At 45.9% G+C, this 18,923-nt stretch overlaps 1 protein-coding gene across 8 annotated transcripts in view; it reads right to left on the reverse strand.

The window, feature by feature from the left end:
* STRIP2 (striatin interacting protein 2) overlaps positions 1-15,529 on the reverse strand; it is a 48,850-nt gene extending 33,321 nt beyond the window's left edge. For 2 of the 8 annotated variants that reach the window (XR_011463959.1, XM_070369246.1), the window contains exons 1-9: positions 15,341-15,528; positions 10,250-10,319; positions 6,844-6,918; positions 5,651-5,915; positions 4,159-4,279; positions 3,123-3,191; positions 2,819-2,925; positions 2,004-2,131; positions 916-1,119 (exon numbers count right to left, since the gene is read on the reverse strand). Coding sequence is in view for 7 of the 8 variants with exons in the window: in XM_070369246.1 (XP_070225347.1) it covers positions 916-1,119; positions 2,004-2,131; positions 2,819-2,925; positions 3,123-3,191; positions 4,159-4,279; positions 5,651-5,915; positions 6,844-6,918; positions 10,250-10,319; positions 15,341-15,426 (1,125 nt within the window). In the remaining variant the exon portion in view is untranslated. Of the gene's footprint in view, positions 1-915; positions 1,120-2,003; positions 2,132-2,818; positions 2,926-3,122; positions 3,192-4,158; positions 4,280-5,650; positions 5,916-6,843; positions 6,919-10,249; positions 10,320-15,340 lie in introns of all 8 variants that reach the window. The other 6 variants (XM_070369244.1, XM_070369242.1, XM_070369243.1 and 3 more) reach the window with 5 other exon arrangements.
* Between the last annotated feature and the right edge of the window lie 3,394 nt (positions 15,530-18,923).

Here is an 18,923-nt window from a genome sequence, read left to right on the forward strand (position 1 = left end):
ATTGAGTTTGGAATTTTAAATCTTGTCACAGAAAGACAAAAAAGACTGGACAGAAATAGGCCAAAAAGTTAACAGTGACTGCTTCTGGTTGTTAAGATTGTGGGTGACTTTTTTTCCCTCCCTTTTCACATTTTTATATTTGTTCTAAATTTTCTATAATGAGTAAGCATTACTTTGTAAAACAAAAAATAAAGGTTAAAAAAATATCACACTGCAGATAATGTAGACTAGATTACTGAGTGTGACTGTCTGGACCCGTCAGCTGTAGTTGGTGAAGTCAGGTAGATCAGGCAGGCGGGTTCTTGGGAGCATGGTCAGGTCTCAGTGCAAGTTGTACCTGTGACCCTTCTAGGGACGCAGACTATCTAGAACCCTAACCAGTCATCTTTAAATGTAAGCCTCTGGCTGGCTCAGAGTAAAACTTCTTACTGAGAAGAAAATGATAAAGTGCCTCTACCAGGTACCTATGGCCAGGATTATACCCCAACTGTTGTTTGGCACACTAGGGAACTCCAGGCTGCTGCTGCTGCTAAGTCACTTCAGTCGTGTCCGACTCTGTGTGACCCCATAGACAGCAGCCCACCAGACTCCCCAGTCCCTGGGATTCTCCAGGCAAGAGTACTGGAGTGGGGTGCCATTGCCTTCCCCAGGCACTGAGGTCTAGGTCAATGATCCTTAGTAAGACGTGAATCTATGAGTGATATCACAGTGTGACATACTGACAGCCAGGGCCCCATCAGGGCTTGGGGACAGAAGCCAAATTATAGTCTCCATGATTTCAGGTTGGTCACAGGGCTGGTCAGGGGTAGGACAGCAGAGTCATTTGCTGCTCTTTCCTAACATATCCAGAGCTGCTTAGAATCTCAACTTTTGGCCAGCCAGTATCACAACACCACTGTCTGCTTTAGTCCATACCCTTCGAGAACCACGGCGGCCTCGCAGTTTGGAGGGTGGAGGTGCCAGCTGAGACTCCCCCAGGTCGAGGGTGTAGGAGGGCGGGGAGGCAGCCCGCATGCTCTTCACCACCTGGATACTGTCCTCCGCCAGTGGAGGCAGGCCCAGTTCTGCCCGCTTCTGTACTTTGAGAGCCTGCAGATGCTCAAATCCACCGAGGGTAAACTGAGATTTGAACAGGAAAGGGGCAGAGAGGAAGGAAGTCAGAAAGCAAGGTCAGGGAAGTGTGGACAGAGAGAAGAGTCACAACCTCCAGTTCCCAAGACCCCCTCAATTAGGAATTAATACAATAGGAGAAGGCAAAAAGAATGTGGTGACTGGGCCCAGTCTCAGAGGTGGCTACTATCCCTTAGAGCTCAGGGGTCAGGATAAAGTATTATTTACTGACCCAGGGCTGGAAACATCCCCAGAAATTAGGAAAGGGACTACTGAAGGCCTCCACTGGGGGATAAAAACAGGAAAATGTACCCCCCTTTAAGGAATACATCTAGATACTATACACCCCTAGAATCACTCAAGGCCTGCCCTGGAGGGTAGGTTGTTCAGCCAGTTCTGTGGGGTGGGAGCCAAAGAGGAGGAACCGGGTTGAATAATTAGTAACAAAACTGCAACCAGACACTTACAAGGACTTCCTTTTATGAAAGCAAATCCTCTATCTGGACGGAGAGCAGGCACTAAACCCTATATTTTATAGCTAGAGAAACTGAGACACAGAGCATTGCCCAAGGTTCCTCAATATCAACAGAGGTCAGATCTCCCACCTCTCAGCCAGTGTTCTTTCCACAAAACATTAGCTCTATCAGGGAGAGGCGCAATAACACCCTACCTCGAAAAGTGGCATCTCCCATCAGTCCAATAGAAAAAGGTAACCTGCCCTGAAACAGAACCTCTGATTTCTCCAGGACAGCCCTATTGCCCCTCCACTGGCTAACAGCTGCCCTGTTATTCTGCCTAGCTCCAGCCTCCTGGAATCAGACCAGAAAAAACTGTGGTGGCAGAAGGCACTGCCTGTCTGATGAGACGGGAGAGGGAGAGAATCAGCCACTCACCATGACTACTTTCCAGAGCAGAAGCAGGACCTTCTTTATGGGGAAGTGGGGAGCCAGGCCACTGCAGAACTTGGTGACCATAGAGAAAAGCAGAAGGGCAAAAGGCTCCTGATTATGCGTGGAGAAGCCTGGGAAGTATGGAGAGAGGCAAGTGAGAAAATGAAGATGAAGCCGCTGAAATCCAGTTCCTGTAACTCTGCTTCTGGACACATTGAGGAAGGCACTCACCTCCTTGCAAAGAATTTGAGGACTTGGTTCTTAGAAGGAGACTTAGAGAGCCCCTTTGGGGAATCCCCGCCCTCCCCTGCCAAGGGCAGGATAAGAGAGGTCGTGGAGGTAAAATGCTTGGGGGTGGATGTCAAACTAGAAGTTAACAGTAATAAAGATGCTTTCTGGCTGAGGAACTCAAACATTTTGTAGATCACAATTCACCTTCCCACATCAATAAATGTATTTTTTAAAATCTCAAAGGCCTTCATATCTCATCCCTGACTGAGGGCAACACCAACTTATATTTTCAAGGTAAGGCACCTCATTTTTTCATGTGGGATTTGTAATGGAAGGGGAGAGGGATGAATTCCCACTTATAGGAATAAAGAAAACCAAAATACAGAGAAGATATATGAGTGGGCCTAGCTCACAGACAGAGAGGCATTCAAGCCAGGCCGTCACACCTGCCACATAGAATCTCTGTCCTAAAAGAAGGGATGTTAATTCTTAAAAAGAAGAAGACAACAAAAGAAAACTTGTCTGTCCGTCGTGAGCAGATGCTATGCTTCCCGTCCGCCCTAGGCTCCTTGCGTGCCACTTCTTACTCAATTCAGTGCGGAAGGTCTCCCGGGCTGTCCTCCACCCACAGGAGTCTGTCTCTCGCTCCAGGCGGATATTTTCCACCATTAGGTACAGGACACTCAGCAGCACCCTGAGGTTACAGAAGGGTCACAAGAGGTTCCCATGGCAGTTTCCAATCTGTGGTCTGAGACCTCAGGCATGGTTTCTGTGGGGGTCCAGTCCAGCGGAATTAGGAACTTCTAGCGGTCTGGGAGCATCTGAAATCTGGGCAAAGGTTACCCATTGCTAATGATCCCCTGTTCCAATCCCGTGGGCAGCCCTACTCACCTGAGTTCTGTGCTGTCAGCAATGGAGATGGCTGGCTTCCGAAGAGCACTGCTACAGGCCTGGCTGTTGCTGCCACAGGGACGAGGGAGAAAACAGGGACCTATTAGGCCTCTTTACTCCCTGTATTCCGCTCTTACCACATGCACAAACATAAGTACCTGCCATTCCCTGTCCATGTAGCTAAAGAAATTGGTTTAAGGTAGAGAAGCCCATAGAATTCTTCCTGCTATCTCAGCAAATCCTTATCTACAGTGAAGACGAGAAAGGGTAGGGTCTATGATATTCACTTGTCTTAAAATCCCCACCGTGTCTAGCACTGTGCTACACACAAAACAACGCTTGGTGAATAATAAACAGAATTAACCCCATCTAAAACATCTGAGTGATAGGGTGAGACAAATATGAAGTCTTAGTTGCTCAGTCATGTCTGACTCTTTGCGACCCAATGGACTGTAGCCCACCAGACTCCTCTGTCCATGAGATTTCCCAGGCAAGAACACTGGAGCAGGCCCATTTCCTTCTCCAGGGGTCTTCCTGACCCAGGGATCTAACCTGGGTCTCCTGCATTGTAGGTGGATTTTATTTTTACTGTCTGAGCCACCAGGGAGTCAACATGAGGGGGTCACTAGAGTGGGAGCAGTAGATAAGGCCACCTTTGAAGCTATAACCATGGGGGAAAGAACTGGGCACAGCCATAGGAACTGGTCCCGTCCCTCTGTGTCATGTTCTCAGGGAGAACAGTTTTCTTCATGGATTCCGGAGGGAGGCTGAGCTGAGAAGGTGTCTGAATGAAAAAGCAACACAGGACAGGCCCCTGAAGCCCAGTACTGAAGCTGTACACAGGGTAGAAGCTGCTGATGAGCCCAACCTCAGGGAGGAGGACAGACTACCAGAGGGCAGGGCTGGTGGAGGGGAACTGTCAGTGGGCTCTGGACTGAAATGTGAAAAAAGAAGGCTCTACACTGACGGAACCTGCTGAGGACATGAGGCAACCTTCAAGGAAGGGGGTGGCCAGCCCTCCCCGAAGGCTTCTCACTCGATTTCCATGTGGAGTAGCTCCAGGAAGGCCGAGAAGGTCCCCATCTGATAGAGCAGGAAGCAGTTGTACCTGGACCAGTGGAGCACATCGACCTCTGAGTCACATTCCCCAAAAGTGCCTAAAGGACCAGACAGGGCCACAGAGGGTGAGGGGGAGGGCGTTATCCCTGTTCTTTCCACCTTGCCCCATAATCTTGAGACTGTCTTCTAACACTCTACCCAACAATTAGGTGGACAAAGGTAGGGCAGGAGCTGCCCAGAACTTCCCAGAATGAGGCAGGGGAGAGGAGAAGCAGTCTGCAGGGTGAGGTCCAATGTGCTCACAGCTGGGCTGTCTTAAGTGAGTTCCCTGAGAAGGAAGTCCAGAGACAAGGATTCAGGTGCAAGTAGTTTATTTGGGAGTTGATCCCAGGAGTTATCAGTAGAGAAGTGGGGGAGTGACATAGGGAAGAGAAGGCAGCAAGAACTCAATCCCAAGTGAGGAGAAGCTCTGGAGAACAGTATAAAACAAACAACTTGGAATCATCCCACCCAAGAGGGCTGAGGCAGTCGGGCTGTTCCCCCACTAACTCCTGGCAGGTGCTGAGGAATGCACTGGATAAGGGGAGCACATGAGTCCCCCAGTACTTCTGTGGGCTGCATGGAAAGCCCTCGGGCAAAAAGATGAAGCGACTGGCAGCTGGAACGTGGCCAAGGCACCAGACCCAAGACAGAGGGCTGGGCACTGCCTTGTTTGCTACAGTTTTTCCTTCGCCAGATACCTTTCTTTCCTCTCCAGTTACGATTTTTTTTTTTTACAGTTTTTTTTTTTTTTTTAATTTCAGATATACACATGCTCCCCATCCTGAACCCTCCTCCAGTTTTTTTTTTTTAAAGCTTCTAAATAGTTGGTTCTGCCAACAGCCCTGTTATTTATGATCTCAGGGCTTTCTTTTACTACTTCAGCTAAGCTATCTCATTTCTCTTTCCAGCACCTGGCTCACAGGTGCCTTCTGGGAAGCTTTCATCAATTAATCTCACCGAGCTCTGATCATCTCAGTGACAAATCACTCACAGCATCCTCTCCTGCTGTTGTGTTGGCTTGGACCATGTAAACGCCAGTGAGAAACAATGTGTAAATTGGCGGCATCCCGCCTCAGAGCCAGGCCGCACCTGGAGAAAGAAAGCTCAGCGGGTGGTGGTACACTGTCAGCTCTGACCACAATGACCCTCTCTATAAATGATTAGAGCCTGTGTTAAGGAAAAAAAGAACGCTGTAAGAAATCCTGGCATGCCTGCAAAGAAAAAGGTTGATTCCAAGGGATCCAGAGCAGGATCTACCACTATCTCCTCTTCACGTAAGTACAAGTCTGCTCCTAGCACACGACACGACTGTCCTCGAGAGGCAGGGACCTGGCTTTCCCAGCATGATTTGCGTCCTCCTAGCCCTGATGACACCATCTCTCTCCCAAGTCTCCACCCCTCTCAAGTTGGCAAAGATGGCTGCTCACCTTGGGCCAGGTAGAGGACAGCTCGGGCCACCTTCAGTCTCCGTTCCCTACTGACCACCTCCAGCCGGTCTAGGAGTCCCATCACATAGGCCTTCTGGGCATCTTCCTCCAACTCCAGCCACTCCTCACCCTGCACTGAGGACAGAAGGCCATACAGATGCAGTGTCAGCTGTTGCCTCTCCTTCTTGGAAAGGCTTCTGAGAGTGTGTGCACCTCTGATGCCAGGCCCCTTCAACAAATTCTTCTCTTCAAAAGCTTTACTGAGCTGACAAAGAATAAGGAATGGAAAAAGAAACCAAATGTTCTTGCCTGAACCCACTCTATAGCCTCATCTTCCTCCACACCCCCTCTATCTTTCTGTCTTTCCTCAAGGACTTCCCTCTGTCTCCCTACATATCCAATTCCTATACATCGTTACAAGTTCAGTACAGAATCACTTCTTTTCCACTAATGCTCCAGCCAGAAGCTTTGCCCATGATACTTTTTACTTTTCTAATGACACTACTCATTTTCCTCTTGGCCTCAGCTAGTTTTATGATGTATACATTTCCCCTCTGCTATCTAACTATAATTTCTTTGAAGATACTGTAAATTTACCTCTACCCCTGCCTCCTGCATCTCTGGCACAAACTGGATACTCACCACACATGTGCTGAGCTGAACACTGAACTGACACTGACCAAGTAAGGAAATGGAGGTCTGAGTGGGTCACAGTGTGGGCACATGAAATTATTACTCCTGATGGTGTTGGGAGTGAGGCAGAGTGGAGATGGGTTGAACGCTAAGGTCAAAGGCCAGGCTGGGCACAGGGTTACTAGCCTGAGTGGGGCACAGTGTGAGCACATGAAATTATTACTCCTGATGGTATTGAGAGTGAGGCAGAGTGGAGATGGGTTGAACGCTAAGGTCAAAGGCCAGGCCGGGCACAGGGTTACCAGGTAACAGGATAGCAGTCCAGCCCCACCTCCTCACCCCTTTGACATCAGGAAAGGCCCCAGCTCAGGCTTCTCTTGCTTCCACTCTGTGACTTCTCTACTTGATACAGAAAACCCATATGCAAGAAGGAATAGAGAAATTATATGGTTGTGGAGAGGAGAAAGAAGGATCATACTTTATTTTAGGCTTTTTCTAGATCAGCCTGGGATTTCACATACAGAAAAAGCAGATCTCAATGAATAAGGATCTGGGATCACCTTGGGTCTTGAAATCCTCTTCAAAGCACCTCCTGTTAGTGGTAAATTCTGGGTTTTCGGTGTAGCTGTACAATTCTGTGGCAGGAAAGATAGGACAGAATTATAAACATTTAGCAGATCTTTACAGAAGGGGCCTGGGATGGAGACAGTGGCATGAAAGAGCTAAAGCTTCCAACACGTTCCTGTGTCCAATTCAATCCAGAGCCAGCTTCCTCCTTTTCGGAGGTTAAAAATAGCCACTTGTGTCCCTGGGTGATTAAAGCATCAAACCTGTCCTCCTCCTGCCAGCTGGCTGCTACGGCAGAGAAGGCAGCCTTCGACATTTGCTGAGGGCCAGGAGGAGAGCTGGGACAGAGAAGGTTTAAAGTCATCATTCCTGTTTCTTAGGGCTGCATCCTTTTCTGCTTGTCAAGCTAGACTGGAACTATCTTGTCTCTAGGGAAAAAGCAGACAATACAACTCCTGAAATTTAGATGCCAGATCCTTGTGCTATTCAAGGAGCCAGGGTGAGGGCTGGAGAGGATGAAAATATTAGAGGGCTCTTTGGGGTTGGAGCCAGTTCATTCTCTCCCTGTGGAGTTTCCTTGAAAGGTATAGAAGTTTACATTCCTGCCCACGGCCACCTGGGCAGAAACAGCATCAAACCTTGTACAAGCAGCTTTAATTGTCAAAGGGCCGCCTGTGCCCAGGAAAATCTAGTGAAAATCTTTGCTGACAATAGCCTCTCAATACAAAATGCAGAGAGCTTTTGAGAAAAAAAGAAAAACACCCTTTCCTACCTATACACGTTTACATCAGAATATTTCATCAGTACTCTTGTCTTACAGAGGATGAAGTAGTAGTGATTAAGTCAAAAGGTGCTTCCTCAAAACTCTGTTCCCTAAGATCTGGCTGGAAATTTAACTAGGTCACAGATAATTCACAAAGCAAGAGACATTCACTTATGTTCCAGCCGGCTGTCTTACTGGTCAAGAAATACCTTGTCTGGGAGCCAGGGCTTTTGCATTCTGAGTTCCAGAGTCCTAGAGTGACCAGAAGCAAATCTCAGCTCTGATTGTGAAATTCTTCAGTCATTAGTGAGTAGTGTAGATTTATATTTTTAAGTAGGGCACAAACCCACTCAAAAAAAGGGAGAAAGGCTCTTAGGTACTGACCTTTGCTTTTGTCTTATTTTTAAATTTCAGATCATGAACTTTCGTACACTACAGGTAAATATAGAATGCATAAGAGACGCTGTGTTTATCTTTTCAGATTAAACAAGTGTTAAAACTTGTCATATCTGTTTCAGACATCTAAAGCCCCTTCTTCCTCCCTGGTCTTATTTCCCTCTCTAGAGATAACCACTATGACGAAACTGGTGTGTATGCTTCACATGCCTATTTTTATACTTTTAGGATATGTGTACATGCCTGTCAACAACACATGACATTGTTCTGTTTTTAAAGCTTTTATCCAAGTGGTATCATATAGTATGAATTATTTTTACTTAGGAGTGTTTTTATTTTTCCTTAGTATTTTTTATTAAGTTTTTCAAGATTTTCCATGAAAAGCAGTGTGATGAACAGATCCCTTCATTTAACTGACACGGTTCTCAATCAAGTGTGCAAGCAGACGTCTAGAAACATCTTTAGACTTGGGTGTTTAAGCAGTTTTTTCCCCCTTGTTTCTAGTTGTTTACTCTCATAAGAATGCTTTCTTTTTAAGCTAAAGGATAATTACTTTACAATATTGTGATGGTTTTTGCCAAATATCAACATGGATCAGCATTGGTATTTAAGCAGTATTTTGGATGCATGTATAAATTATTTTGCCACTGTTTCTTCTACCCCTCAACATATTTCTAATATTTTTTGACACTGAAGCATACTAATACAGATCAATTATTTTAATGACTATACAGTAGCTAATATATTGATACACTACAGTTTACCCATTCCCCTAAGTTGTTTTCAGTTGTTCCCAATGATGACAATAAACAGCCCTTTAAGTGTTTTCTTGGGCTCAAGAGTTTCTTTTAAAGTGTACCAGAGTTGTTGGGTCATAATATGTGTGAATTCAACTTTGCTAGATATGACCAAAACTGCTTTCCAATTTTATACTCTGTTCCTGCAAGCCAAGCAATGTATAAAATGTATAAAAAGTAGTCACTTCTCTGCACCTCACCATCCCCAGACTTTTAAATTTTGCATCTGATTATTATTTTATTTTTTTTTGCTGTGCCAAGTCTTAATTGTGGCATGTGGGATCTAGTTCCCTGACCAGGGAGCAAACCTGGGTCCCCTGCATTGGGAACTCGGAGTCTTAGTCACCGGACCACCAGGGAAGTCCCTGATGATTGCTGAATAATACCTCATCATTTTGCTTTTCCCTATTTCCTAACATAACTGAGTATCTTTTCATGTATTTATTTGACCATATGGTTTTCTATTCTGTGAATTCCTATTCATATTCTTTGACCATTTATCTATTGTCTCTATTGGATTTCTCTCTCTCTCTGTGCATTCATATTCTGGATTCTAATCCTTTGATGTTGTTGGTTATTAAACTTAGCTCTCTATTTCTGTCACTCATCACAAAATTTGTTCCCTATGCTTATTCATAAGAACTTTTTGAAAGTCTCTTTTCTCTGAAAAAGCATGTCTTAAAGTGTCACTTCCATGTGACAGAATATTTAACATTCACACCATTTCTACACAAAGCTTGTTTATTAATAACTGGCATTTATAGCATGTGTAACATGGAGGCCCTGAACGCAAGGAGATCACGTTTAGCTTAAGCTAAAAATCCAGGCAGAGAGAAGCAGCCCAGCATTGAAAGAAGAATGTGATCACTTCACTCCAGCTCAGAAACATCAAACCAGAACTCCACTATGATGGATACAGGTGACATGTCCAGCCTTGCTCCGCTGGCCAGTTGTCTATAGAGATTTTCTTTAGACATTGCTGAGACTTTAGTAAGAGGCAGGTATTAGACGAAGGGGGCGAGATGGAGGTAGAAAAGGACAAAGAGATGGAAAGGGAAAGAAATGGAGAGGGTGGCAGAAAGAAGGGGGCACACAGAGACGGGGTGAGCACAGGAAGACAAAGAAAGGAGAAATGTGGAGACAGTGGAGAGAAAACAGATTTGAAAGTGTACCAAAAGAAAATAAAGAAGGGTGAGCAGAAAAGAGTGACAGAATGAAGAATGGAGAATACCATACACAGCCAAGAAGCACTCACAGAAAGAAATGTGAAAGCAAACAAAGAGAGATTTACCACTGGAGGCTGGAGAGAAATGGGAATGTGGAGAACAGACTTTGTTCTACAGCCACTTGCTGAGAACAGACAAGCTGCCAGGGGACGTCACAGGCATCTTTGCTCTCCTCCTGGCCACCCCTCCACTCTACAGAGACCCATCTACCTCCTACCTGACAACTCTGCTGCGTGCCCATCTGCATCTCCATACTCAAATTCCAGGGTGGGGCAGTCCACAGAGCCCTGTAATGGAGAAATCTTTGTGGTAACTTGGGAACAGGGTTGACCAAAAGGAGCTTATACCCTCATTTCATCTTCTTCCTCTCTTGGAGGCCAAGGTTAGATCAAGAAGACAACTAGAAGAGCCCCATCTGGGCCTTTCAGCCAGGAAATAACCCCCACCCCCACCCCAAGCTAAAGCAAAAGCTCACTCAGTGCAGGGTTGGGCTGAAGATTCCTATACAGAATCAGAAACTCTGGGCAAAGGCCCAGGATCATGAACAGATATGAAAGCTACAATCTGTGCCCATATCTGATCTACATAAACACAGAACTGAAGAACATCTAGCTGATCTCTAGAAAGACAAGACAGATGAAAACCAAAGAGGTAAATTGGATTCTGACTTCAGCTCTCTGTCATTAACCCATTGTATGATTTTGAGATCATTCTCTGGATCACAGTTCCTCATCTATAAAAAGAGTTCCTTCGGCTCCAATATTCTGCAATTTTAGGATTGTCAAATAAGGTAGCATTTCTACTTCAAACTGTATTAAAGGCTAGATTGCCTATGACATATGTATAAATCTATAGTCCCATTTAAAAAGTATTTTTAATATAATCCTCCCTCCTAATCTCTTTAAACATTTCGGGGTATTGCCTACCAATATATTAACAGACATGAATTTTTAAAACGTTGAATCTCACCTCTTGTCACATACACTGTTATATATTATGTGATCTTGAACAAGTTACTTAAGCTCTTTGTACCTCAGTGTGGTATAAAGATATCCTTGATCTTTGCCCCCTCACCCTACTCCCTGGTACAGAGCTCCTAAAACCTTTGGAATTTTTTGAGTGATGGGAGTGTCTATTATTCATCCCTGTCAACCACACTTGAGTTTATACTAACGAGGTGACTCACAGTGAGAGTTTCAAAAAAGGGGCTCCAAAGAGGGGAAAAGACTGGAGACTGAGTTTAATTAAGTGGCCAAGGCTTAACCTTGGCCTAGGTAACCAAACTTCATATAAAAACCCTGAAACAATGTGATTTGGGCACACCAGTGTGCTAGGAGGGTAATGCACCAGAGAGGGCATGGAAATTCCATACCAGTCCACCTCCACACCTTATCCTATGCCTCTCTTCATTACATTGTTCCTGAGTTGTACCCTTTATAATAAAATTGTAGGCATAAACATAGCACTTTTCTGAGTTCTGTGAGTTGCTTTAGCAACCTGAGAGGGACAGTCATGGTGACCCCTGAAGTACTCTTGCCTGGAAAATCCCATGGACGGAGGAGCCTGGTAGGCTGCAGTCCATGGGGCTGCACAGAGTCGGACATGACTGAGCGACTGAACTGAACTGAACTGAAGGAGAAGTGCAGGTGGTTTGGGGATCCCACTGTGGGATCCCCATTTGACCCCTTAACGTGTGGGCTCTGTGCTAACTACAGTTACTGTCAGAACTGAATTGGTATCAGGCAATTGTTGGAAAATGACATTTAGTTTTCTCATCTGTAAAACAAGGATAATTCATAGGGTTATTGTAAGAACTAAAATGAATTAATACAGGAAAAGCAGTTAGCACACCAGCCAGAACTTGGTAGCACTATGTAGATGGCTACTCTACTTAGAATTTTACTTATTCTGCTTACAATTTTAATATTATAAAGGCATTTTTCTCATATTATTATAACTTTCCCTTTAAACAGAAAACTGAGGAGTTTCCTGATAGCCTAGTGGTTAGGATTCAGCACTTTCATTGTCACCATTCAGGTTCAATTCCTGGTCAGGGAACTGAGATCCTGCAAGCCACATGGCACGGCTAAAAATCAAAAGGAATTAATTAAAAATAAATAAATAAGCAGTTAAGTGGACAGATTTCTACTGGCTTACTTAATCAATCCTCTATTGTTGAACATTTGTTTTTATTTTTCTTTACATGTAACTGTAATACATGCATACATTTTTTCATATTTATGATCTTCTCTAAGGATAGATTCTTATAAAGGGAATTAATGCATCAAACTTTCTTAATATTTGTATGGTTCTTTGTACATGTCAAGTTGTTTTCCAAAATCACTTTGTCAACTTACACTTCTAACAAGGCGATTTGTGTTTAAATCTGCTATAGCAAAGAGTTCCAAGCTTCTGTATTACAGAGACCAATAAGAAAAAAAAAAAGGTAGACAGTGGGGAATGACATAAAATTTTTGATGTTTTATTTTGCTAAGCAGAAACTTTAAAAAATCTCTTAAAATACATATATGTATTTTTTAAAAAAGTTTAATACCCCCAAAATGGAAAGGTCAAAATATCAGCACGTGTCATTAAAAGCAATGTTTTCAAGCTTTTTTGACTATACGTCAAAGCAGAAGTAAATTTTACATCACGTCTCAAAACACACAAAACTGGAACAAAAATTAACAAAATATTTACCACTACTATATGTGATACACTAGTATTTCCTATTTATCTATTTCTTTAAAAAAAAAAATTGGTCTCAACTCACAGGTCTCAACTCCTTACAGTTTGAAAAAAACATCGTTTTAAATTACATGCATCTTTAAATTTAATGTATTGAATTACATTTTATGGAAAACTTACTTCAGTGTCTTGAATTTTCCTCATTTTTCTACAAACCAGTTAAACTTTGTCAAGGTCTTTGGGACCCAATTAAACCAAGGAATCTGGTTGTAAAAGGCCTGAAGTGAATCCTTTGGTTAGGTTAAGAATCTTTTTATGAAGCAAACAATCATTCTCTAGCTTCCTTTTAAGGTTAGGATATCTATACACTAAGCCACTGGGAAAGGGTAGGTCAATGGTGCCCCTATAAACACAGTGATGTACGAGGCTCTCTTGTGCCAACAGTAATTCTCTTCAGGTAATTCTTAAAGCTGTAGAGAGTAAAGAAAATCATCTTCCCCAGGACTGTCTTCCACAGGTATGCGAAAGGAGGGAAGGAAGGAGAAGCAGATGGTCATTCTTTCTGAGAGTCAAGCAGAGTGTGGTCCCCGGGTTTTGCGGCTACAGGGGATACACTGACAGGTAAGCGCGGCTCTTCTGCTGCAGCGGGAGGTGAAGGAAAGCTCATATTTCCGGCCAGCCTTTGGGGAGGCAATGAGCTAGGATGGAGAGGATCACTAGTTATTGACCACCACATGAAAAGTGCACCTGCAGACAATCAGGAGGCAAACAGCAGTGCAGGTGGAAAGCTGAGGCTCTGGAAACTGAACACCCCGGCAAGAGTAAAGTACTATCAGAGCCTTTTCCAGAAGGAAGACTTGATAAGTAGGGAAGGGCCTCCTGGTTCAAGAGGAATTTTAATTCATCATAGAACATATCATTCTGAAAATGTTTTACTCACTCCCACATTGTCTGTCTCTCTGCCTCCACAAGAAATGTTAGCTCCACAGGGCAAAGACCTTATCTTGTATATTGCTGTACCTCTAGCACCTAAAACGGTGCTGGGCATATAGAGAGGACTCAATAATTGTTGAATTAATAAAAGACTCACCTCCCCATGCCTCGCCTCACCTCACCTCCAAAAAGCCATCTGAACAAGAACAAGGTCTCTGTAGGGGAAGGAGGCACAGGGTACCCTAAAGACCAGATTCATGCTGAGGCAGGGAGGGAGACCACACGATGCATAAAACCTTGATCTAGTATGGCAGGATGGCTGAGCTCTGCCTCTGAAAGGTGGTGTGACTTCGGGCCAGTCTTTCTACCAATTCCACTTCTCTCTTCTAAAAAATAGATGCTTGTCAGTATCGAAATAGAAAGCATTTGTGAAATCCCGTTGGAACTGAAATATAATTCAAATGGTAAACCGTTGACTGGGATGCCTAAGACCAGGCTGTCCCTTGATGATGAAAACATAGTACTAAGGGCTACTATGTGCTAACCAACTACATGCACTGTGCCTGCACTAAATTAAACATTTCACATCCATTTATCTCATTTTGACTTTATCATAACCTTCTGAGGTAGGTAGTATTAACCTCATTTTACAGAAGAGGAAACTGGAGCTCAGAGGTTGGCAATTTGACAGAAGTCAAATGGAGAGTAGATGGCAGGGCTGGGATTCAAACCCTCAAAAACCTGGTCTGACTGACCCCAAAGCCTGGTACTCCTGGCCACTGTGCCGTATGTATGATCTTGGGCAAGCTGCTACTGTCTCCCACTTCTGTAAAAGCCAGGGCTGAAACCAGGCCTGGGTCTGGTTTCTACAGACCCTTTGACGTCTGACATCTTGTGGTCTGTTCCGACTCCCGGCTCAGATCCAGTTCTACTCTTGGCTACTTGATGGAAACTGGCTGGATGAAGGGGGTTGGAGAGGTGATGTTAATTCACTCCTTTCATCCTCCTAGTTAGGATTTAAGAACAGAGAACATTTACACCCCTATCTATTGGTCTGTATCCTGGAGTAGGTCCACTCACTCGCTCTGGAACTGACCCGCCTGACTCCTGTCTCATTATAACCCTTACGAGGAAGGGGCACTGATCCCATGGAAAGCGCTCCTTCCAGGGCCAGCCAGCACACGGGGGTAACGGGAAGGGCCGAAGTCCCGCGGCTCCTCTGATCGGCGCGGGTAGCCTCGGAGTGGGAGGGTGGCGGCCCCCCCACCACACCAGCCCCTCTTCACTGCGGCGGGGATCGGGCTTCCCACCCCTCAGGCCAGTCCCTTCACCACCCCGCGCCTGTTCCCTCCGCTGTAAACCAGCTTGACGAATTCCCACTTCACGGGGCTACAGCGATGAAGCGAGATAAATAACTGAAAGTATCTGGGACACTGGATATCACGCTCTATCTTCGCGCCCCCAAAGGGAAGGCTAGAGGGCCGGGAAGCCCCCGACCCGCACGAGGAGACGGGCGGAGAGGGTCAGGGGCTGCAAAGCCGGGAATTCAGGCTGCGGTTGGCCCCGCAGGTGCCCGCTTTGCGGAGCGGCTCAGGGCGCGCCGGGGGACGCGGCCGAAGCACCTTAGCCACCGCTTCCCGCCCCGGGTGTCTCCCGGCCCTAACTGAAAGCCCTCCGGGCTCCTCACCTCCGACTCCCGCCGTTGGCTTCTGAATGCTTCCCGGCCCTTAGGCGCCGCCGGCTTCCCTTTCCCGCCGCCGTTGCCGTTGCCATTGGTTGGCGGGTTCCCAGCCCCCGGCGCCGCGGGGTCCTCCATGCCGCTCCAGTCTGCAGCCCCGCTTTGCCTCTCTGTGCTCCCTGCCCGGGGCGACCCCGCCGCCGCCGCCCCGCGCTGGGAGCCCGGCCCCGCCCCCTCCACAACGACTGGCTGCGACCGTCATCCGCAGCTCCGCCCCACAGCGCGATTGGCTGTTACACTTGGCCGAGCGGGACTTGGAGGTGGTGGGGGGCTCGTTCAAGGGATTTTTCTCCCCCTCACCTTTTTTCCTCAGTCCTGCGGCGTTACTGGTAAGCCTGACACTCCTGGGTCTGTTCCCAGCTCCACCTCCCAAATCCTGGGCCTTGAGCTTTAGCAGGTTAGCTCTACTTCTCACTTGGTGTCCCTCAGCCCCCACCCCCTCCCAAATAGAGATTTTTTCGGGGAGCTCTAGTCTCCGCTTCCTGCTCCACTGCAGTGTCAGTTTCCCCAGTATCACAGACCTCTGCCCCCCAAATCCTGGTTCCTGAATACGTCCCAAATCCCGCTTCAGTCTAAGGGGAGGGATGGCACCAATGGTTAGTCAAGGATACTGCAGGAAACCAGGGACTCTCTTTCAGGCAAACTCATTCCATTTGGAGTGAGGACTTGACTGGGAGACTGGAGGTTGAGGGATGGGGTGGGGCGTTTTCACTTTACAGAAATTTCTGGTGCCTTACCGAGTTGTTCCTGGCCATCTGCCTTTCTCAGCTGAAGGGGGTATCTTTCTTCTGGTGTGAACTAGGGAGTAAATGTTGATTGGAGAGCAAGCCCCTACCCCAACCTGTTCCCCAGTCCTTTCCTTCACTCTAGGATCCTTCCTAAGGGCTGTTACCTGGGGCAGATGAGGCTGTGTGGTTTGCCCACTCTAGAATTTAACTAAAAAGAATCTTATTGTAAATATGTATACAATCTGGGATGGTGATCAGATCATATCAGTCGCTCAGTCGTGTCCGACTCTTTGCGACCCCATGAATCGCAGCACGCCAGGCCTCCCTGTCCATCACCAACTCCTGGAGTTCACTCAGACTCACGTCCATCGAGTCAGTGATGCCATCCAGCCATCTCATCCTCCGTTGTCCCCTTCTCCTCCTGCCCCCAATCCCTCCCAGCATCAGAGTCTTTTCCAATGAGTCAACTCTTCGCATGAGGTGGCCAAAGTACTGGAGTTTCAGCTTTAGCATCATTCCTTCCAAAGAACACCCAGGGCTGATCTCCTTTAGAATGGACTGGTTGGATCTCCTTGCAGTCCAAGGGACTCTCAAGAGTCTTCTCCAACACCACAGTTCAAAAGCATCAGTTCTTCGGTGCTCAGCTTTCTTCACAGTCCAACTCTCAGATCCATACATGACCACAGGAAAAACCATAGCCTTGACTAGATGAATCTTTGTTGGCAAAGTAATGTCTCTGCTTTTGAATATGCTATCTAGGTTGGTCATAACTTTCCTTCCAAGGAGTAAGCGGAAGCACCAAATGAGCAGCCAGAGGGGAATGGGTAGAATTGGGGGAGGGGGGTTGTTGAACTGCCACTGTGTTCCAGACATCGAACTTGACTCTTCGCAGATCTATCATATCTCTCTGACAGGTTTTCATTAATCCAATACTACTGATAAAGAAACAAGGACTCTCAGAGACTAATTACTCCTTGCTTGCAGCTCGCAAGCTCAGCTGCGACCTGAGATTGTAAAGAATCCGCCTGAAATGCAGGAGACCCTGGTTTGATCCCTGGGTCAGGAAGATCCCGTGGAAAAGGGATAGGCTACCCACTCCAGTATTCTCAGGCTTCCCTAGTGGCTCAGATGGTAAAGAATCCACCTGTAATGCAGGAGACCTGGGTTTGATCCTTGGGTTGGGAAGATGCCCTGGAGGAGGGCATGGCAACCCACTCCAGTATTCTTGCCTGGAGAATCCCATGGACAGAGGAGCCTGGTGGGCTACAGTTCATGGGGTCACAAAGAGTTGGACACAACTGAGAGACTAAGCACAATGTAGTTCCCAAGCTATCATATTCTATCTTGTTTCAGTGTCTCTCACTGGAGGAAACTCTGCTCTTCTCTTGGCTAACTTCTTGCTTAAAAATTCTATTTAGTCATCACCTCCTCTTCCAGAGAGTCTATCTTTTGACCCTCAACCCACTCAGGCTGTGCTAGTGTCAGTCAAGTCTGGCTGGATCCACAATCCTCATATTTTCTACTATATCCCCAAAGTAAGGGGCCGAAAGGAATTATCCCCCTTCTTGGATCATTTCTATCTTTCACACTTTCTTCTGCTAATTAGTAAGTGACAGATCCAGGCAGAGTTGAGAGAGAGCACTCCTTGGAGCTTTCTGAGTTCCTTTCTCTCCCTGGTCTCCAATATCTCCTTACTCTTCCCACTCATAATTTTCCTTTCCTCTCCCCACCTCCCACCCACCTCAACCTGGATATAAGCTCTTTGAGAGTAGCTTTTGTTCATTTGTGTTTGCTTGTTTCTGTGTTTAACACAGGCTTTCCTCTGTACTGTCGACTGAACAATATCTTGTGGGGGGCTGTCCTGTGCATTGTAGAATGCTTAGCACAATCCCTGGCCTCTCTTTACAAGATGCCAGCAGGACCCTCCCCCTACTTGCGACAACCAAAAATGTCTCCAGATACTGCAAGATGTCCCCTGAGGGGCAAAATCTGTGCTTGAGACCCACTGGTTTAAACAGAATTGAATTGATATGAATTTCCAAGAAAGTCTCTGGCTCAAGGCCTAAACTACTTGATTCTGGAAATTTTTTTTTCAGGGTAAAATTTTGTTAAGCTCTTAAAGATTCATACTCTGCTTTAAAATTCACAACCCACGCCTAGCTCATCACTGCTTCAATGTGGTAGGCCTGCCACAGCATAGCCTATTGGGGCTTCTTAATGAAAGAATTAATTTTTCTACCTTCCCTCTTCCCTGTACCTCTCCTCCTAAGCAGTCAGAGCTCTAGGATTGACAAGCCCAGAACTTCATATTCTTTTGAGTCTAGTCAATCAGCAGGATCCCTAACAGTGATGGCAGACACGAGTGGCCCCTTTGGAGTCTTTGTTCCTTTTCCATCCTATCTTGAGAGTGAAGGGAGCAGAGTCATCTTCAACTGGGAATAGAATTGAGGACAGCAGTCAGGTCCCCTCTGGCCTGTCTGTAAAGCCATTTGCTGAGCCTAGAGCTCCATCTGGCTTCACTTTGGGAGATGGGGTTTTAAAAAGTGGTGCTATGGAGATTACAAAGAATCAACATGGGGAGAGACCTCACTCCAGTATCTTTTCCACACTAGTCGAATGGGAGACAGTGAAGATCAGACATCTATCTGATCATTAGAGGCCCAGACTCTGAGAGCTTATCATAAAAAAAAAAAAATAAATAAAAAAAAAAAAAAAAGAGAGCTTATCATAAAGAGGAAGATATCTGGAAACAACTACTGGAAGAAGTAACAAGGAACCACAGATTAACTTAAAACGGAAACTGT

The sequence above is a fragment of the Bos mutus genome, chromosome 4 (assembly GCF_027580195.1).
Source record: "Bos mutus isolate GX-2022 chromosome 4, NWIPB_WYAK_1.1, whole genome shotgun sequence".
NCBI lineage: Eukaryota > Metazoa > Chordata > Mammalia > Artiodactyla > Bovidae > Bos > Bos mutus.